General features: G+C 40.8%; 1 protein-coding gene across 7 annotated transcripts in view; it reads right to left on the bottom strand.

Moving 5' to 3' along the window:
* RABGAP1L (RAB GTPase activating protein 1 like) overlaps positions 1 to 22,083 on the bottom strand; it is a 236,765-nt gene that overhangs the window by 92,149 nt on the left and 122,533 nt on the right. For 6 of the 7 annotated variants that reach the window (XM_042033881.1, XM_042033876.1, XM_042033874.1 and 3 more), the window contains 4 exons: positions 19,216 to 19,329; positions 8,998 to 9,072; positions 5,497 to 5,622; positions 3,943 to 4,086 (listed from right to left, as the gene is read on the bottom strand). In XM_042033881.1, coding sequence (XP_041889815.1) covers positions 3,943 to 4,086; positions 5,497 to 5,622; positions 8,998 to 9,072; positions 19,216 to 19,329 — 459 coding nt within the window. The remainder of the gene's footprint in view (positions 1 to 3,942; positions 4,087 to 5,496; positions 5,623 to 8,997; positions 9,073 to 19,215; positions 19,330 to 22,083) is intronic. The other variant, XM_042033878.1, reaches the window with a different exon arrangement.

Here is a 22,083-nt window from a genome sequence, read left to right as displayed (position 1 = left end):
TCAATACTTGTAATTCTGCTATGATTTTCAGTGTTTCATCAGGAAGGAGTGCTCCCAATAGCCGTATCTCCACAGTGTGCTGCCACATTTTAACTATCAGTAAGTGTTCACTTACCAGCACCACCTTGCTCACATTTTAAAAGATTGTTAAAGTCACCTATCAGCCTTCATGATAACAAACAGTTTCTCAAAATCTATTATAAAAAATATTTACATAATATCCTGAAAGCAACAGTTGATATATAAAGGAGTGATGGTATCCCAGCTTTCAATTCCCCCTTCTTGCACTGTGCTGTGTGGTCCTGTGAAAGGCACCTTCCCTTCTTTGCTATCAGCTACATCAGAAAACATTACATAATTTCATACTCAAAACTGATAATCATATGCATCCCTTTATATCCAGCCATGATCACAGAATGGCAGCTTAGTAGCCAAACTGTTAGCTTAGTAGTCAAATTACATAGTCAAAGGATGTATTATGGCACTAAAATAAACAATGGTCTGTGCCAGCCCAGAAAGGGCAGCGTGCAGGAGAGGTTTTTGCATATTCCCTGGAAGGACAGAAGTACCATCCTTAACTATTTTATGTCCCCCAAAATTGCACAAAAAATAGCCAGGTTAACTTAAAATGGAGGTTCCCCATAGTGTTTCAAAATTCTCAGCTAGTAATGGAATGACAGCTTGAGCTCTGCACCTCCTTTAGTTCTGGCAGCACTGTACAGATCATGAAAGGGTAAAGAATTTTCTTTTCATGACAATTGTAAAAACCCTTCAGACTATCTGCCAACTGGTTTGGGTTGTTTTTCCTCTTCTAAATGCCTACTGAAGGTCATTTATTTAGTGTTTTTAAAACAAATATTTTAATTTAAAATGGAATATTTTAGAATGCAAAATGAAGTGAAATGTCAACTGTTTGATATTCTGTAGCACAGGCGAGGTGCAACTGTTGCACTGGGGACAGCTCTGAGTGACAAGAGCTTTACCTAGATGAATTGCTATTTCTGAGCATGACTTTAAATAAATAATTTAAAATAGAACAAAAAGAGACAGCAAAACAGAGCAGGCTTGCAAAGTGTTCAATAACATCATGTCATATTGATAGATAAGACTGACAAGTCCAAATACAACTCTGCGTTTCATCAACAAAAATGTTCCTCAATGCAAACAGAAATAGCAAAGGGGAAAAGACAAATGAAACAGCTGCAACAGGCAGCTAAAAGGAACCTTGTGGAAAGATCTCCAGGATCCAACTCACACAGTTTGCTGTAATCACATTAAAACTTCCACCTGGATCAATAGGGTTGTGTTTTTATTACAAGCAGCTGCGCCTTACAGTATGTACCACAGCACTGGGGTGGTGTACCTGCCTGGAAGGCCAAAATTCTCTTCAAGCTTCGGTCACAGGGAAGACAAAGGATTCCAAAATATTTCTTTTCTACGTGAGGATGGGTGACAGATTCTGCCTCAGCACTACTCAGGCAATATTCTTAGACCACTGAAATTTAAGTATTTTGGAGGGTTTGATTACATCTTCAGTAGCCTGGTGACAACTTAAAAAATAAACAAAAAATAAAGATGCTAAGAAGACAACAGAATGAAATAACTCAGTCACACAGAAGCCACGGCAAATCCCAAAACTGTGGGAGTTTACATTAAACTGCTCTGGAGCAATATTTCATGTGAGAATGATGAGAAGACCTTGACTGTAGTGACACTCACTTTGATGGGACTCTAAAAATTCCTCCATAAAACTTAATTCCCATCATAACTTTTAGCTCCTTGTTCATAGCTCTGCTTCTGCCCAGGAGCTCCACCCCCAGCTTGTGCCACTGTTCCACTCTGCATGGAAGGGAAGGAAATGTGCCTCCCTGGGTAGCTGTGAAACTACAGGACTTCCAGCAGGTATTTTTCCTCTCTGGATTGAAAGCTGAGTATCTGTAAGGACCAATTTCACTCTTCCAGCCACAATCGAAGATGAAAAACCCAAGCCAATACAAAAACTTTTGCTTGACATGGAATCACTGAACGGTTGGGGTTGGAAGGGACCTCTAAGGATCAGCTATTCCAAGACACAAATTGTTCACCTGTAATTCAAATATTTTCAAGCGGACCAGAGAGGCTCCCTTGAAATTGTTAGCTGGCAGGATGCATTCAGCAATGGCTTTAAATGGTCTTCTGCCCCTTACTTTTTCTTCCCTGAAAGAGTTGCATAGAATGTGAACATTTTGTAATGACAAATGGGACAGGGATGTGGAGAAAGCACAAGTCAGAAACTTGAAGGGTATTTAAAATTCATCTGTATCTATGAAAAATTAAGGAGAAGGCTGGAAGCTTGTTTTTAAAAACTTAAGACAGTTCACTTCAAAGGCTTCTTGCTTTTCTGGGGATTTTTTCTGCAGAATATGTTTCAGTGTTAGCAGCTGCCACTGGTTTTTCTCCTTCCAGTTGCCAGAATTATCAGCAGGCTGGTTGTTCAGAGATAAAGTAAGGAACAATTTAATGCAGAAAAAATGCTATTTTGATTTCCCCCGTAACTCCTTCCAGAGGCTGACTGGACACACAGCTTCAGTCCTCTGTCAAGGAACGGCTTCTTCCAGGTTCTGCCTTTGGCCACACACCTTCAGAACTGACTTGCTGTCTACAATTTTCATTTTCATATGACTTTAATCTGTGCCCTTCCCACAAATTCTCAGAACTGCCTGTTACTTGTGAGTGGTCGAATCTTAGGAGCACTTTTCTGATAGCCTACACTGGTGCCTCAGGATGGTGTCTCCACACTGCCCCAGTGTTTCTCAAGATGCCTGTGGGTATCTTTTCACTTGAAATACATTTTCTCACTCCTTCTGGTTTATTTTTACCTGTAGTAAAAGCGGCTCCTTTAGCTGTGTGTGATTACCCTCCACAAACACTAACAAGTTTCCCTTTCCCTAGCATGTTCTAATGCTACACTCGCTCACTTTCTCCTTGGATTTCACCTTGGATTCTCCTTGGATTTCACTTTCTTTCCCACTGTAATTGTTTCAGACACGCTGAGATAAACACTGCCAATATTACCTTGCCTTGTTTTGATAAATGAGCACCAATATGCAGAATAAGAAATAGTGTGACCAGGACTGAATCCCACCAAAGCATGTGCAGCAAGCCTGAAGATTCTCAGAGAAAATACTTCACAATAAAAATGAACAAAATGAACTAGAGTCAACAGCTTTTCATGAAGCCTTCACCATTTAAAATTATCAAATATTTTATCTATCTCTTTCTTTTCATGTTTGTGACCCCCTGAAATTGGAGAGGAAATCAGTGACACGTTTAAAAGCAGGTGCAATGCCACAGATGCTCTGACTTCCCACTTACCAAAGGAAGGACTGGTATTTTACCAAAATAAATATTCTAGATTATCAACCTATTCTGACTGGCTTTTCAGAGGAAGTGTAGATATATCTACAGTACACACACACAGCGTTTTGTACCTGGAGCAGTAGTTGGAATAGCAGGGAAAAAACAAAAGGAAGGAGTTTCATTCAGTTGTGTGTTTGGCCCTTCTCACTCTTTGTTTAATATCAGGCCACCAAAGCAACATCTTTAGTCAAGGCCACCATTTCTGTCTGTGGCTACTCTGAATCAGGCCATCTGGAGAGCTTTCCTTGCTAGGTGTCTTCAAGAAATTACAATTCCTAACTTTGAATAATCATTCGACAAATTAAATGAAAAACAGACGTGCATCCGATAGTCTTAATGAGACCCCTCAGGAAAAAACGAGGCAATCCACAGCTCCAATTTGAAAACCAAACCAGTGCTTCACTGAACATCTTCTCTTCAATATAACCATGGTTTCTACAGAACTTAGTTACACCCATTTTACAATTAAGCAGTAAAGGACTTCAGCAAGAAGAAACACTGATGGAGTGGAGGAAGGGCTTTCTGATTTAATACTTTTTTTACCTCACAAAGTAGCAAGTCAATGATGTGGAAGACCATGCAGAGTGGAAACTTGGCAGTAAAAAGAGTGAGGAACCACTGGGATGCATACATATGAGCTTCCAAATTGAGGTCTGAGAAATGGCTGTGCAAGTCTGGTAACTGCTCCTGGAATAAAGAGAAAATATAAATGTTTCAGTATTACTCATTAATCTGAGTTCTCCATCCATATTTCCAGTAAGGACCAGGGTTGCTAAATACCAAAAAACACAACAAAGTGAAAGCCTGGCTTCTTTCAAGCAATGAAAATTTTTCTTGATAAATTTCAGTGCCCATGGTTACAGTTTTTAGTAAGATATCCACAGTGGATTCTATCACAGTATCCAAGAACATACTGAGATTAGACTGAGAAATTACAAAATCTTCAACAGTCGAAAGGCAGAGCAGTTGTAAAATCTCTGTCATGGTGTGTATTTTTAAGTTATTCCTTTGCTGTGTCTTGCTAGAAATGCTTCTGCCACAAAAAACAACGGCTACTGGAACCAGATCACCTCGCAGAGCTTGAAAGCAACAGAGCACACAACTCCATCAGACCATTTCTCTAACTAGGAGCACATACGAGCAACACAAAATAAGCACTGAAAATCCTCCTGAACAGTGATGATACGGTCATTTAATAAAGTATCTTTGTTAAGAGTGTATTTGTTAATAAAATCTGGTTTGTTTGTTAACAAAACTCTTTGGGAACATATGTAAATACTGAGAAGACCATATGCTGAAGTATCACATTAACTAGCAAGCAATTCTACTCCACCGAGTATGAAATATGCACAATTTGACATCTGAAAAAATACCACTAAATTAACAACAGTCTGGTTTGTTTGGTTTCAGTACATCCCACAGAGATACCTATGGTCATCTGTGAGAACTGACTTCAGCAACCAGCTTTTCCCTGTGCCAGCAGAAGGGCAGGCCTTAATGACCTGTCAGTAACTCCTTATTAGTCAGAACAACAATGTATAAAATTTGCAGGGGTTCAGCTCTGCCAAACTGCTCGATGAAATAATTCCACCTGAAAAAAGAGCAGAGGTTTGGAAGAGACAGTAAAACCTGCCCAATGATCCACACTTGATTGGTATTTCATAAGCATCAGGATGTCCTGATTCGCCTGACCTCTTAACATCAACATAATTCATGGAAAGTAGGACACTGATGGAGGCAGTCTGAAGGATACACTGGTCTCAACAGCACAGAGACATTCTCTCTAAACAACATCAGAAACAGAAAGACACAGAGCAAGCACGCCCCCCCCCCCCCCCCAATCAAATACCTGCTCTGCTTGGATACAAACATTAGCAGCAAGAGTGGTATATCAAAGACAAAAGAAACTAGAAACAAATCTGACTCAGGATGTTTGAATTCAGCTATTCAACTTCCCTGCTTTGCTTTACCCCACTTCTAAAAGGAGAGGGGTTTTACTGTCCAATAGCTTTTGGAAGCAAAGCATTAATCTCTTCTTCATGCCAGTATTTCCATTTACGAAATAAATCGAAGGAGAAGTTGTTACTTTGGCCCCACCTGCATTAACTTCTCCAGCTGGAAAAATTTGCAATGGAGATCTTCAAAGTTATTTCTGTAGAGGTCCCTCAAGCCATAGTCATACATTATTTTCACAAATACACAGAATGCCTGCTCCTCTGGCATCTGTTTGGAAAAATACACAAAAATAAGGTTAATAATGGAGCTAGGGCTGGGCATGCCTTACACAGACACACACACTTAAACACCTTATGCACACTGCATTCAGAACCAGGGATGTGTTAAAATTTTCAGCCAAGTACTATGAATGCTGAATTAACCAACTAAAATCTCAAGGGGACTATTCTCCTTGATGAGCACCTGGATTTGGCTCTGTAAGGCCTTCTTTGAAGAAAATGTGGGGTCATATCACAGGTTCATGTACGTCTACATCCCAGCAGCACAACTGTCAGCAGCATTCTTTCTGTCAAATAGGTATGAGAACAACCAGTGCACAACCCTCAGGCATATAAAAGCAATTTAAAAACAAAAAAAAGAAGGAAAATAAAATAAAAAGGCAACAACTCATGACAGTGATGTGTACTGTGGTTAAATGGGAAAAATTCAGGAGAAATAAGGTACAACCAACCCCTAGCGAGAACAATGCTTATCCACTTTCATTCAAACCCCAGGGCATCAAACTCTGAAGTCAGGTTTCCCACAATCCCATCTATTCACATGCTGACTTTTTTGGAATCCCTACATCCATAATCTGTATTTCATTCTCACCAAAATGTCTCATCCATCAGTGGTTTGGAAGGTGGCACTCACATGAGCTGTTTGAGCCACTCTACGCTTGTATTTGGTGGCTTGAGCCCACTGAATGCTGAATTGGTGGGAAGCCCCGTGTCACAAAACCTCCACATCATCTTCCCAACTTCCCCTTGCCTTCAGGTAGCACAAGAATGACAGGCACAAACAGAACCCAAATCAACCTTTCAATCCCATTAAAAACGTGTTTTCTTTTGGAAGCACCAGATTGTAACAAATTAAAACAATTACTGACAATCAAGAACACCTCTCCACCTTCAAGTGCATTCACTCATTTGGCCTACTGCCAACTCCTTATCACATATCAGCTACAGATAAAAGCTCAGTATTTTCTTCAAGAGAATTTTAGGCTCTTCATATTTCCCTTCAGGGTTTCATCTTTTATGCTCAGCCCATAATTCGGCCCTGTCTCCAGGGCCACAGGCAGACAGCTTCGTTTTCATTTTCAGACATCAAAAAGGAAAGGAACTGGTTAGCACAAAGGGTTGCCAGGCTGGCTGATGGCTGTCAGTCTGGGCTTCATTTACCCAAGACAAATCCTTAGGAATTTCAAAGCTCTTAATCACAATTTCATCTGGATGGAATGCTCCCCACTGACAGCACAGAAAAGCTGCAAACAAAGTAAAGGGAAGAAATAATTTTATCCTGACCAAAAGGCTTGAATCTGCTCTGTAAGACAATGAATGCAAATTTCAGGGGTTTGGGTAAAAACCAATTATTTCTAATGAAACAGCAGGTGCTCATGCACAGGCACATCCACCCTACGTGCTCAGTCAGATGCTCGTGCATTGACAACTGTCCCTGCCCCAAGACAGGGAGATGGAACAGAGGTCAGGACTGGGCCAAAGAGCTCCCCAAGTCCTTGCTCTCAGTGAATAGAGGCTCTCTGATATTACCAATCCCAAGGATTCAAAATCATACATCGAATTTTCATTTTTTTTTTATTTAAGCAGAACACAAATTTTGGGCATTGCCATCCTGATTTTTAGTATTTAGATATTTGCCCTTTGCTGTCTTTTCTTTGAAATCACAAAAAGCCAGAAATTTGTAATTTTTTTAAGTGAAATTTTATGTGTTGTTTTTCCCCACAGACAAGGGCTCTGAAAAACAGACATGAAAAAAAAGTCAAATACTGGGAGACCTAGAGTACAATTATTAGAGTTGGCAACACTGCTCCCCTGTGATTAGAAGTTACCTGCATACCCTTGATGGGAATTTCATCAAAGAACCAAAACCACAAAAACAGAGGATGGAGGTTCAGGCTACCCAACCATCCCTGAAACCTATCCACATGGAAGAGAAAGCATAACCTGTCCCAGAAAAAAAGGAAAAGGAAAGGGTCTAGAAATCCATGCAAGGACAGAAAAGCACTCACAGCCTACAGATTGTTTGGAGAATTTGAAAAAAACAAGAGTGTGAGGACATCCTAGGAAGCTCCCAAATTACAGTTGTGCTCATTGAGACTGCTTCACTCCCCCCTTCTCTGAGCATTTCACTTTAATATCCTATGATGAAACCAAATGTTATAAAGGACATATTAAAATGAGTGTAACTTCCATTTAGTGTTCCCTGTGTACAGGGCAATTTCTTCCAGCTCCAGAAACAGCAGAAACTGAGTTGATTCTCTGTAGTAATGACAGCACAGAACAAAGGCAGAGGAGCTGAAGTAGTAGTCAAATGTTAAGAATGTGACACCCACCCTTTTCTAAACACCTCTGGTATTGAAAATGGCTTATTTTTCCAGTGAACTTCAAAATCCTGCTTTGGGTAAAAAATTAATTGTAAAAGTACTGTTAGATAAGCTATCTTACAGAGTATGTTAGACTGCAATAATGGGACTAATACAGGTTTATTCTTTAAAGATCTAAAGCTTCTCTGCAACACTGTCATCTGTATCATGTTTCTCAGGATTTCAAGGAGTCACAGCTCTCACTAGGAATTACGACTTAAACTAATCTGAATTTGAGTTCCAAATACCTTAGGAAGAGTGTGTATAACATACACACCACCAGCAGCTGTCTCAAACCCACACTTCAAAAGGTATTTCAATCCTGATTGATAATTTACTAATTAAAACCTGAGAGAAAAAGCAGGCAAGAGCCTGAGTAAGAACTGTGGTTGAGCTTTGGGGTGGCTTATTCAGATAGACTTTATCTCAACAAATATGCTGCTTTTCCACTGAGACATCACACGTAAAGCATCTTACACCTATAAAAATCGTGTATTTATTTATCTATCTGGACATATACCCAGATCAAAGCTGGTGCAGTTTCTGATTAGAGGCTAAAATATCAAGGTTAAAAATCAGCTTGCCCTCAGAAGATACTATAAAATGTCCCCAAGAGAAAAAGTCTCCCAAAAAATTAGTGAGACTACTTGCTTTGATGAGCTGCTCTGAGAATGTCTCCTGGAGTTAAATTCCCCATGAGCACACAGGGAGCTCACTTAGGTGACAACTAAATAAAAAGTAAATATTAATATGCAACAAACTGATTTCAGCTTTTGACACAGAAGTACTTAGGAATTTAATAGATTTCTCCCAGATAAAGAAAATCTACATTCATGAAGACAGAAGCCATTAATCTCTATGGTCAAAAAGCAACAAGAGGAAAACTAATACAGGCAAGTAAATAACAGTAAATATCTGTCAAACAGCATGGCTGCAGCACTGCTGATTTTCCAGCTGCGTTGGTTTCAAATACCAAAGCTTTCATTTTGCAATTAACTCACATGAAGCAGAAGCACAGCTGCAAGGAAGGACTGTCCCTGGCAATAGCCAATGTCTTCATCGTAGACAGAATAGGCCTAGAAAAAAGAGAAGTCAAACTGTATTTAAAATGCATACAGGCATTACCAAAGTGTGCTCTCATCAATGGGCTATTCAGGATCCTTCCTTCCAGGATCTGAACGGGCCTACAAGGAAGTCGAAGAGATACATTCCATCAGGAACTGGAGGGACAGGACACAGGGAATGGCTTCCCAGTGCCAGAGGGCAGGGCTGGATGGGATATTGGGATGAAATTCCTCCCTGGGAGGGTGGGGAGGCCCTGGCACAGGGTGCCCAGAGAAGCTGTGGCTGCCCCTGGATCCCTGGAAGTGTCCAAGGCAGGGCTGGACGGGCTTGGAGCCACCTGGGACAGTGGAAGGGGTCCCTGCCCATGGCAGGGGGTGGGATGGGATGAACTTTAAGGTCCCTTCCAACCCAAGCCATTCCATGATTCTCTACGTAACACTACTCCGGCTAAGGGGGTAAAACTGTAACCACTCTCGTGCTTTCAGGGCTTTTCTAAAAGCACCCCCAGGTCACTCTCAACCCTCCACAGATGCTGTAGTTGTTGTAAATTATTATTTTTATTTTTCAATCAGCATGGAAAAAGTTGGATGCAATTTCGCTTCACTTAAATCAAGGATAATTCTGCTCAGGTGAGTAATGATAGAACTTCACCAATGTAACATGAAAACCAGGGAAGTTTGTGCTGTGGGGAGAATGAATGTTTGTTTTTGGAAAAACAAGTTCTGACATTATGGAAGTAGAGGACTGAAGGTTAAAAAAACTGCTGAGAGCTACTCTAACCCGAAGATTTCATCAGAAACAGTTTTCCCATGCCCTTGTTATGCTGAAGAATGAACAAGACTCATTTTCCTATGGTATGATAGACATGCTTTTTCTTACTCCTAAAAAATCCCCAAACTAAAATAACTAGCCTTTCCTTCCCCTTTACTTTCCCGAGATGAGAAGACAGATACTGTTTTTAAAGAGATGTCAGAGGATGTTAAGAATTTGAGGAAACCTGAGGAAGTCTAAGCAGCAGGAGTGACATCAGAGGAGAGAAATCCTGAGATAAGTGAGGTACTAAGGTTACAGCCAGGGAGAACCAAAGCAAAGGGCAGAGCCAGGGGGACGAAGGAGCCACAAGGACCCGAAGATCCACTTTGCCCAGAACACCACACGTACTCGCAGCTCAAAGTAACAAATAAACAAATAAACATGGGAATAAGCATGGTCAGGGGTCCCAGGGAGCCAAACCCGCCCACACTGGGGCTGTTCCATGGTATTCCAAAGGTGGATATGCTGCCTCTCCAAAAGGTAATAACTGCAACTCAAAAAATGTGCCTCTTTTCCAGCCAACAGTGTGAACAACAATGCAAATTAATTCTGCAGAAATGCTGAAATGAAGAACAAACCACAGTGAGAGTCTTTAAATCACCTTACTTTTTCATTGTGATGGGGAGAATGTAGTATTAGTGAGGAATTCTGAAATGACTCTGGAAGACAGGATTTCTGTGAGTACAGCATGAGTATTCCACTAAAGGTCACTGTTTCAGAACAATTCAGCCCTACATTTCCTCTGGGAAAAGCTGACCTGGGACTTGCAGCTCTTTGCCCTTTGTCTGTACTGCTCACCACTCATTTGAAAGCTGTTAGATGGGATTAGTTAGGAGCTGGGTGAAAATAATCCCAGCCCATTGCTCAGTTTCAATGGACAAGAATTCACAGAAAGTCACAGAAATCACTGAAAACTGTTTAATGAAGCACTGCAATCTGCTTGCCAGTTTAGAACAGCTCTAGTCACAAAAATCAAATATAAAAGCTAACCTGAGAAGTGTACAATGGCAGATACAAAATTCAACTGGAAAAGAAAGGATGCTCTCTATAAAATAGTTAATTAGCTGCTAAGCACTAAATTAACAGAAGTTACTTTAAATGCTTAAATTAATATTTTCTATGACTAACTAGAAACATCCACTGGTTAATCACCATCATGAATCTATCTCTTTGTTCCCCAGATCTATCAGTTTATAGATGCCTAATACCTTGTCCCTGAAGCTTTCCTAAATGCTGTATTACTCCTGGTTTTGATGAGCCAGCTCTGCTTAGAAACAGATGTGCAGAATTACAAATGAGAAATCTGATTTAGGATTTCTTCACACTATATAAAAAACACTTCTAATTTACTTTAAAAAAAATCTACGCTGAAAAATGAACATCAAATTACCAGTGCCTGGGGGTTCTCTGTTGTGAGAAGCATTACAGTGAATAATTTGCTGAAAATAGCAATTAAAAAAAAAAAAAAATTGAGAAACCAACACACTGGAGAAAACAAATGGCTTCCAAATTCATAGATTGAAAAGTACAGGAAGTTGTAAGAAATAAAACCACGCTTCTTTTGAGATTCTGAAAGAAGTTGAAGTCACAGCAAAAGAGGGAAAATGAGGAGGGTACCAAAAAAAGATCCTCACTTCGCAGTTAAACACAAATATATGAAGGAACAACAGCAAAGTTTCTCATAATCAACTTCCTAAACACATTTGAGCTCGTAATAAATCCATTTCAAACACTTTCAGAGCAGGAAGGCAACATCTCTGCCTGGAAAATGTATGGTCAATGTAAGAAAATTGTATTTAAGCTCCAGCAGAAAATCCCCATGAACCTCCCCTGTGTTTGTTTTATTACGGAAGAATCACAGGGTTTGTCATCCTGCTGGAACCATTTCTAACAGGGGATGTGTTGAAGGACCTGTGTCCAACTGAGTATCAGAAGAGATAATAAAGGGAATAAAATTACTGAAAATTTATTAAGAACAGACGGTATTCACCCAAAAAGCTGGAGGGGGGAAGTAAACTGGTAAACCACTAACTGCCTGATTAGAAGAGAAGAGATGAAAAAATTGAAACTTTTCTAAGAAGGTTGATCCATAGAACTACAAATCAGCTAGTACTGGATAATTTGGTTTAAATAAAAATATGAAATTAATTAGTGGACACTGCCTACATAGCAGAAGAATGTCCAAGGGCCCCAGCAAAAGGATGGAATCATTAAAAAACCTTTGAAGCAACCAAAAACCATGAAAAAAAAATTAACTGCTTGATCCACTTGCTTTTTGAAATTAATTTCCACTAAGTCCTTCCCCAAAATCTGATCTTGACAAGCAGCTGTTATCAGACACCTGGACACAAACTTCAGTTCTGCATCAGAATTCGATCAAACAAAGAAAGATTCTGCTCGTAAGTCTAAACATGATGATCCTGACAACTAAAGGTTTAGGTTTTAATGAAGTCTCTAAAATCTACATGATTTCATTGCATCTACCCAATGCAAAGAGATTCTGGAAGCTTAATGCACATTACATTTCCAATTATACTGTTTTATTTTTAAGCAACCTATGGGATTTGATAGTGCTGAAATATGATGTAATTAACCAGAATAACCTCAAAAATAAGGCTGCTGCCTACAGATACCACCATAATATCATCTCATTAACTAAAGATCTAAGATTAACTATTTAAGATCTATGCTTCTAAGGAACTGGGGAGCATTAACTTTCTCTTTCCACATGAATTACAAAAACAAGGCAAAATCCCAAATCCCCTATTTCCACTGCAGTCATTGTAACCTTACAATTTGAAGAGGATGGGATTTTTGCCATGACACAGTCTTTTAACTTACTATTCTCCTAAGCTCTTGAGGAACTTCCAATTACAATGCCCCAGTTCACTGAGATTTTAAATATTCTCTGTCTCATAAATGGGATTTAATGAAGGTTCTGACTTGAAGTCTATTTTCATTCATTTTCACTAAATGATGATCTCACAGAATTAAGACATCTCTGTAATAGTTATCTGTGTTCTGAAAAGAAGAATTACTACGCTGTTCTTAGTACATCATCATTGGGAAGTGAATTCTTTGGAAGCAGAGTCTTCTCAAAGCCAGGATAGAGAACCACCAGCATGCTGGGAAAGTGAACCAAGAATCCAGGCCTGGGCAGAAATTCTTCTTCAAAATAATTATCAGAGGAGAATCTTCCCAGATCAGAGTCTTCTGTAGACAGAAAGATTCCAAGTATGTAGCATTTAAAAGACAAGGGAAAGGTGGCTGAATTTAAAACTGAGATTTGGGATTTCTGTAACTGCTGTCTGTGAGTCCCAGCAGACTAAAATGTGGAAGAGCAGAGGGTGTGCCCCCCTATGATCTCTGTGAAATGGCCAAGGGAAGCTACTCAGTGTTTAACACAGACAGAGCTCTGTGCTGAAGTCTGCTTTAGTAGATTTAAGCGACTTAGGCAGTGTCTGACACTCAGACTCTCTCAGGAAAACATCCATACTTTGACACAGACTTTTCACCCAAAAAGGTTTTTATTACATGCTCAGTTGCTAAATCATTTTAGTAATAGTACAAGTTAAAACTCCATACCTAAGTTTATTCTAAGACCAACAGTCTGAAAGCAGTAATATTCCTATGGGTGCAGCATTGAGTATGTATCACATTACACCAGGAACTTCTCCATTAACTGGAAACAGATGCACAGAGAAGGATCCTTATTAATATGTAAACCGAAGAAGACAAGATAATGTTAAAAATCCTTTGCATGAAACAAGACAACAATATCTACTAGCACTGCTCTTCAACCCAGGAGCAAAGAAAATGAACAATTAAAAATAGATGAGGAATAATTCTTTAACTGATTGTGTTTACCCTAAAATTGGCAAATAGATTTCTGCAGGAACAAAAGAGATCTGCTCTTGGACAAATAATTACACCTGGACAAACACTGAAACTTCCCATTTGTAAATCTAAGGAGATACTAAGGATTGAAAAATGTGGAAGAATACATGCACAGTGAGAAGAGGTGACTATCTGAAAAGGCATGCTGCAATGGAATGGAAATGAAAATGCAAAAAAAAGTATGAAAATGAGACTTTCATCTTACAGGCCAGCACTGAGCAGCAGCTCTGCTGAAGCATAATCCATCATTCACAGCTTATCATGGGCATAGAAGCTACTGGTTACAGAAGAGCAACTCAAAGATATTTTCATATTTCAGTACACAGCAACAAAAGCTGAAACACCCCATAACGAGCCCACTCAGAGTTAGCATTGCTAGAAAGCAGTTTGTTATTCTCTCTGCCAACGTGGCTACCAAAAACCAGACATTGCAACAACAACTAAAACACAGTGTTTGGCCTCACAGCAAGCCAGCTCTCACACTGATCCTGCACCTCAAACCTCCAGCCAAGCGAGACCGGGATTGGGAAAAAATCCACCAATCTGATCCACCAAGGGGTAAGTATTTAGTAACAAAACAGGTCCTGATACAAATGATTCCTATCCTTCTGCAAGGCCTCAGCTTACTGAGAAACACTGACACCAACTCTGAATCTCGAGAAGTAACTCAAGCATTTTCTGAGAAACAGGAAAGGACTGTGTCTGTTTTCCCAGTCTGCCCAGTACCAACCAGCACAAGCGAACCTGACTGATTTTCCTGCACTGTGCTCCCTTCTCCCCATTAAAGTCACACTGGTTGGTTGTTGAACAGGAGTTACTTTAGTAAGAAAATTAGGGAAAACACGTATCGTGTTAAATTCTACGCTGCACGCACTCCAGAAGAGTCGAGAGGATTAATTCTGCCAAGTGCTCTGATTCCCTGGAGCATGGAGCTGTGAGCACACACGGAGCAGGGAGGCAGGCACTGAGGCACTGAGCACTGTTCAGTTATGCATTGTAACACTGAGGTGAGCTCTTTAAATAGAGCTAGAATTTGCAGAGGATTTAAACAGAAAGCATGCAAGAAGCAGCAGTTTTCCCAAAGATTCCCCAGAATTTGCTCTGTGAAAATCCAGCTTCAGTGGTGTCCTCAAGTGAAATCTCCAGTCTAGAATCTGGAACTCTTTTCATTCCTTATCACCACTGTCAGTCCTGAAGTTTATTTTTAGGTACTTTGTCACATAAATGTTCTGCAACAGAAAAAGTTTCCATCTTTCCTGATTTCCTGCTGTTCTGAAGAGGACATTAAGAGATGGAACAAAAACCGACAAACCTGTTAAAATGAGGCAGTGAGCTTTTAATGATTTTCCTTTTTATCTGACAGCTCAGATCATCTCTCATTTCAGTGGGGAATGAAGAAAATGCTCTTCAGCTTTTTACCCTCCCACTTGAGGACAGACTTTTCCCAGCCATATTCAATAATCCCATTCTTCCAACTTCTTGGGTTCACATTAGAAGAAGGGCACCAGTACCCAGCACCTCTGGTAAGAGTTATTCTAGTAATATAAAGCTGCCCCATTACTACTTTCAACACAGATTATTACTTTTTATTCCCAATGGAACGACAAGTTTATAAGCAAATTAATCAGTCTTGAACAGTATTTCTCAAAAACGCATGCACTGGAGAAAACAGTTTATCAATCATGAACTCAAGGTCCAGTCAGACCCAAACAGACATCTGTCACAGCCACAGTCATGTAAGAAGACTGTGTGAGGATGAAGGAAAAGTTACTGCCTGGGAATCTCCACAGCAGTTGTGTCAGAGCTCAACACTGGCAGGTAGGAATAAACCCTTAAGTGTAATCAGTAAATTTATGAATAATTCCATGTTGGAGACTGGATATGGCTGTTTTACCAGAAAGCAAAGCTTCCCAAATCCTCCTTTGAACCAATGAGCACGTAAAAGAATGAGGGAGTCAGCAAGATTACCAGGATTTTGATGAACTCTTCAAGAAGATCCCTACCCAAAGGCTTTTCAGGGAACTGAGCTGCTATAGAATGTCCCCTTATGCACTCAAATAATTGATTAAAGGAGAAAAAGCAAAAGGTAGGAATAAACAGTCAGTTCTCACCCAGAGAAGAAAGGTGAGGTCACTCACAGAACCCTGCAGAAAGACGTGCTGCAAATATTCACAAACCTTAAAGAACACATAAAAATAGCACAGTAACAAAGAGTGCTGATGAGACAAAGCTGTTTGGAGCAGGGAATTAAAAATTGACTGCAAAGCTGCTATGCACAACATGTTCTATCAAGAGAAAGTGGCCAAGTGACAGAGGTCATTCTACTCCAGGTAAATACAAAATGCTTCACAGGAAGAGCAGCCCTCAACTTGATGGACACATGGAGAGGTCTCTGATCGAAGACCACAGAATCCCAGAATGGTTTTGGGTTGGAAAGGACCCTAAAGCTCATCCAATTCCACCCCCTGCTATGGGCAGGGACACCTTCCACTAGACCAGCTCATCCCAAGCCTCATCAAACCTGGCCTTGAACACTTCCAGAGATGCAGGGATGGAGCAGCCACAGCTTCTCTGGGCACCCTGTGCCAGGCCTCACCACCCTCACAGGTGAAGAATTTTTTCCTAATATCCCATCTGACCCTGTCCTCTGGCAGTGGGAAGCCCTTCCCCCTTGTCCTGTTATTCCAGGCCCTTTCCCAAAGTCCCTCTTCAGCTCTTTGGGAGCTCCTTTAGGCACAGGAAGGGGCTCTGAGGTCTCCCTGGAGCCTTCTCTTCTTGCCTTTTTAAAAGTGGGGGTTATGTTTCCCCATTTTCATTCAGTGGGACCTTCACAGGATGCCCATGACCTCAAATACAATGGACAGCAGCTTAGCAACTTCATGTGCCAGTTCCCTCAGGAGCCACAGATGCATCTCATCAGACCCCACGGCCTTTCAGGCTCCTTGGATCATCTCAAACCTTGTCTCCTACACCAGGCAGGTCCCTGCCTTTGCCTCCTGTGACCTCAGCAGTGATGCTGGAGCACTTGCCAGTGAAAACAGAGGCAAAAAAGTCACCGAGTAGCTCAGCCTTCTCCATGTCCTGCGTTAGCAGGTTTGCCCTTTCCTTACAGAAAGGGCCCACATCTTCTCTAGTCTTAGCTTTATCACAGATTACCTATAGAATATTTTCTTGTCCCCCTTCACACCCACGGCCAGATTTAATTCGATCAGGGCTTTAGCTTCCCAAACCTGATCTCTGTCTGCTTGGACAATTTCTCTATGTTCCTACCAGATGACCTGCCCTTGCTTTCACCCTCTGTAGGCTTCCTTTTCTGTTTGTCTTTATCCAGGAGCATCTTGTTCATCCGTACAGGCCTCCTGGCACTTTTCCCTGACTTTCTCTTTGTCAAGGATGCAGCAGCTCTGAGCTTCAAGATCCTTCAAGAAAAGAGAACCAACAGCTACAGCAACTTTCTCTGCAGGAGGGGAAGAGGCCTTGAGAGCAGGGAAAGCTCCCAAATTCAGAAAACATGCAGAATTCTTCACATTTCCTACAGAAAGGAAATGACCCAGGAAGGTCTGACATCTGTGCCCCTCTGAAGCTGCCCGCTGGACAGGTAACTCCTCTAAGTTGCTTCCAGTTCAGACAGATTCACTCCTTTATTTGTTCTTCATTAAAGTAGACTGAGATATGCCTTCATGAAAAAGAGTTTTTCTTTCCAAAGAATGTTCCCAAATTCTTTCATCGCCCTCATGGAACTTTATAGATTCTTTCCAATGCAGAATAGTTGTCTTTAATTCTGGACACCGTAACTAAAAGCAGCTGCAGCAGCTACAAAAAACTGAGTTGCTCAAGTCAAACTGCTCCTACACGACGTTCATCCATCTACACATCCTTTACAGCTCATTATTTACCATCCCCTTTTCCTCTGTGTCACCAAGATATCTTCATGAGACAGGATTTTCTGGTTTCTTTCAGGTGACTAACCAGAGTACATGGAATGAACAAGGGATATTCATAATGCCTTGACTGAAATCCAGTGCTGCTGCTTAGGAACCTGCTAGCCAGTCTTTAACTCCTTAATGTGTATCTTGTTTGTGCTCTAACTTGTCCAGCATTTTTACATTCTTAGCATGGCAGGCTACAGGAGCTACAGAATTTCAATCAGAACACCTTCACCAATGAAACCTGTACTTCTGGTTTTTGTGTTAGCTTGTCATGATCTCTTTTCAATAATCTCACAGGGCCTCATAATAACATAATTCTCACATTTAGTTCTTGAAAAACTGAATTATTCCATCATTTTTCACGTAGCTGATATCAAAGTGACAAGCCCACAATTACCTGCATTGTCCTTGTTATTCTTTTCATAGACTGGTGCAGGAACTGTCTCCTGGAGCCCTCTAAGATGAGGGAGAAATCACTATCATTGGTTCAAAGTTCTCTCTGGTTCCCTAATTTTGTGCCTTTTTTAAAATGTGAATTACTCACAATACTGAACTCCAGTATTGAAGCAGCTATATTTAACAGTCATCCAAATTATTATTTGAATAGGAGTTTGTATCACCACAGAATTGATCTGGGGAACAGGAACATGTATTATTATACCCCAAAGGCAGAACACTTTTTTCTGCTTGCTGTGACAACTCCATCATTTCTAGCAATCAGCAGGAGGTGGAAACAGCAACAAGGAAGGGGAAGGGAAATGGCTTTGTCTAAGGCAATCATTCATTCTACGTGAATAGAATGAATTCTACATCACAGAATATTCCACATGAATTTCATGTAAAAAAAAAAAAGTAGAAATTTTAGAATTTAGTAAAATTTTAGAAAAAAACCCAGAAACTGACTGCCAAAACCACAGCAAAATCTGCAACTGCCAGGCAGAAAAGTACCTGCTTGGCAGCAATCTTTTATCTTCTGGATCTCTCTCAAACAAGAAGTCTGTCTCTACAAGATGGACAAAGCTATTGATTTAGTATCTCAACTTTCTCATGTGCAAATTGGAAAACTTAGAGTGTATTTTATCAGAGGGGATCTGGCAGCTGTGAGTGAAAAGCTCTGCTCACATGCTGCTGGTGGAATGGCCAGCAAACTTGTTCTCTAGCTAATTACCTACAGACATTCTTGTTTAACCTCACAGCAGAACCTGCTCTGAGGGTTTGTTTCTCTTTCTCTGCAAATCTCTCCACCTCAGAGCAAAAGAGGTTCTCCTACACCACACTCCCACTGAAGAGGAGCTCTCACCTCAGCAAAGCCAAGCTCTCCTCACCTGCACCTCAGGAGATACCAAATGCAAGGCTGTAAAAGGTAGTGCACAAACACCACAGTCTCCACATGCGATTTAAACAGAGCTTTAAAATCTTATTGATTAGCAGCTTGGGCCAGAACATGGTTAGCAGGGCAAAATAAAGTCACACAAAATATGGGACACACTTGAAAATGCAGAGTACTGACTGTACCTTACAGATCTTGTACAGAGATTCCTGACCATCTCCTTCTGTATCCTTAAAATAATCATGTGCTGGATAGGTACGATGGATATCTCGTTTAATGACACTCTCCTGAGCAGAATCCTGTAAAAAAAAGAGAAAAATGCTGACACGTTAACCCAGCAGGAGTATAATTAAAAGTAACATAATAGAAAATTCAATGTGTACTCAACATGGATTATTAGATAACTGCTTTACTGACTTCTCCTCCAAAAATGCTCTGAGAAGAAACTGAAAATCCTTTGTAGTCTCTTATGCAGTTATAGTTTGACAGCTTAACAAGAGCAACATGGCATGTTTTCTGTCCTGCAGGCTTAAGGTTCAACTTTAGAACTCCGAGGAAATTACCAGTTATTTAATTGTTGGTGTGTTTTTACCACAGATCATATACTCACCAAATTGCTCTGGCAGTAAAAAAACCAATTAAAAAAAAATAGGCTGTCTCTGCCTTGCAAGCTTAAAGCTCCTAATTTGAAATGCGTATGAATAAAAAGTGTTAATTAAAAACTCACAAAGAATTTCTGTAAGAAGATGGGAATCACTGATTGCTGCAAACAGAGCTGACAAACACCACTGTGTGGATGAGGAAGTTATATCAAAATGTCAGAGCTGGAACTACAACAGTTAATTATCCTCAGGTTCCAGTGAGCTGCACCTTTAGGTTGGCAAATATCAAATGGTGCTTTTCTCCATTACCTTTGTAATCCTAAAGGAAAAACCAACAAAACCCTCTCCTGTAATTTGGAATATAAATCCCTTACAGATAACCTTCCCCTTGAAAACAGAGTATTTCTGTTACAGAAAAGCTGCTAAACTCTCAGATTGTGACTTGTTAACCAGGGTTCTCCATAAAAAAAGCATCTTTACACCTGCTGGGGTCAGCAACCAGGTAATCTCCCGAATTTAGGTTTTCTAATTCCATGAAGTCTCTACAGTGAGCCTGTGCCACACAATAATGCAGCTGCCTGGAGGGCTTAGCCAGAAGTCTACAGCAATTCCCAACTGCAGTTCCCTTCTGGATCCTTCTGTAGCCAAACACTCAAAGGAATCCCCCCGGGGTGGATCAGGCTGCCCCAGAGATGCAAACCCACCACTGCATTTCTCCATTCCCCTTAGTGGCACCTAAGGAAATGGATGCCAGAAGCTCAAACATCACCTCGTGCCTCCTCCCTAAAGCTGATGGCTTCTCTGACTCTTGGCTGTCATTAATTTGTCCAATTACAATGTTCTAATGTTCAGTGAGCTCAACTGCAGCTTTCCCTTTGCTTGACATTAATACCTCTAGTACCAGAAAGCAATGTGATCTGTGTACTGTAAAGTCATAGAATCCCAGAATGGTTTGGGATGGAAAGGACCCTAAAGCTCATCCAATTCCACCCCCTGCTATGGGCAGGGACACCTTCCACTAGACCAGCTCATCCCAAGCCTCATCAAACCTGGCCTTGAACACTTCCAGAGATGCAGGGATGGAGCAGCCACAGCTTCTCTGGGCACCCTGTGCCAGGGCCTCCCCACCCTCAAAGGGTAGGACTTCTTCCTAATATCCCATCTGCCCCTGCCCTGGCAGTGGGAAGCCATTGCCCTTTGTCCTGTTATTCCAGGCCCTTTCCCAAAGTCTCTCTTCAGCTCTTTGGGAGCGCCTTTAGGCACAGGAAGGGGCTCTGAGGTCTCCCTGGAGCCTTCTCCAGGCTGAACACCTCCAGCTCTCTCATCCATCCTTTCCTCATAGGAGAGGTGCTCCAGCCCTCTAAAATGCCAGGCATATTTTTATGTGCTATGAAAAGGAAAGCTTACAAAGAAAGGTGATGTTTTTATTATGCCAACTGGAACCACTGGAGAAAGTAAACACGTTTTTATGCTTTCACCGTGTTATCATGATTATTCTCAGGACATCTAAGCACTGTGCAACTATCAGCAACCAAAGCTAACCCCACTGTCTGAATCATGAGCAACAAAACACAGACTAATAACAAAAGTTTTATAACAAGCAGTTCTCTAATCAGACTTCTTTAATGATTATTTTCATCTACACGGCTTCCAAATACCAGAGAGGCTGGATAACTGCAGTCTGCCTCCCAGATCCACCTGACCATTCAGTTAAATTGTGAGAAAATGCCTGGAACAGCATTTAGGATCTACCAGCAACGTTTCAGGGTCTATTACAGAAATGTGTGACACGCATTTTTCAGCACGAACGTGAGAAGATCCAGGGACGGTTCCAGGAAGCCCACAACATCCAGCACACACAAGGTTTTCTGGTCAAGCTGAGACACTGAGCTTGACTGCCCTGTACATCTCTTGTCTTGACTGGGGAAGCCAATGTGTAACTGAGCACACAGAAGGTCACAAGGAGGATGCCCAAGGTAGGGCCAAAAATATTTGTGTAAAGGCCCAAATGCACAGTAGCTTTTACTGAGTTAAAAGGAGCCTGAAACAGTCTTTGTTCAGCCTTATTAACAAAAGATGCTTCTAAAACACCTACAGGAAAACAATTAAATGGGCCCAAAGTAAGATCTACACACAAAGACTGCAGAATTAACTCCTCCTCAAAAGACAATCTCTCTTTGAAGTATGACAAACCCATCATGTAAGAAAACCAAGGCATTAGTCTAGAGAGAAGATCAGCATAGAACTACTTCTTAAAATATATCAAAAATACTTTAGTAAGTTTCTGTCTTTTTCCAGGTAGAGTTTGTTGATAGCACTGTTCTCAAGTACCAAAGCACATGAGTTCACAGACACCTTAATTTAGGTTTTCAGACCATTTTTATTCCTCTGAAAGCCATGATTAGTTTACCAGGAAAAAAAGCTACGGTGAGATGGCTATCAAGGCATTCA

Source organism: Corvus kubaryi, unplaced genomic scaffold (assembly GCF_017639235.1).
Source record: "Corvus kubaryi isolate FWS band 111438036 unplaced genomic scaffold, C.kubaryi_AGA036_p1.0 37361, whole genome shotgun sequence".
Taxonomy (NCBI): Eukaryota; Metazoa; Chordata; class Aves; order Passeriformes; family Corvidae; genus Corvus; species Corvus kubaryi.
This window is presented reverse-complemented; position numbering and strand designations above follow the sequence as displayed.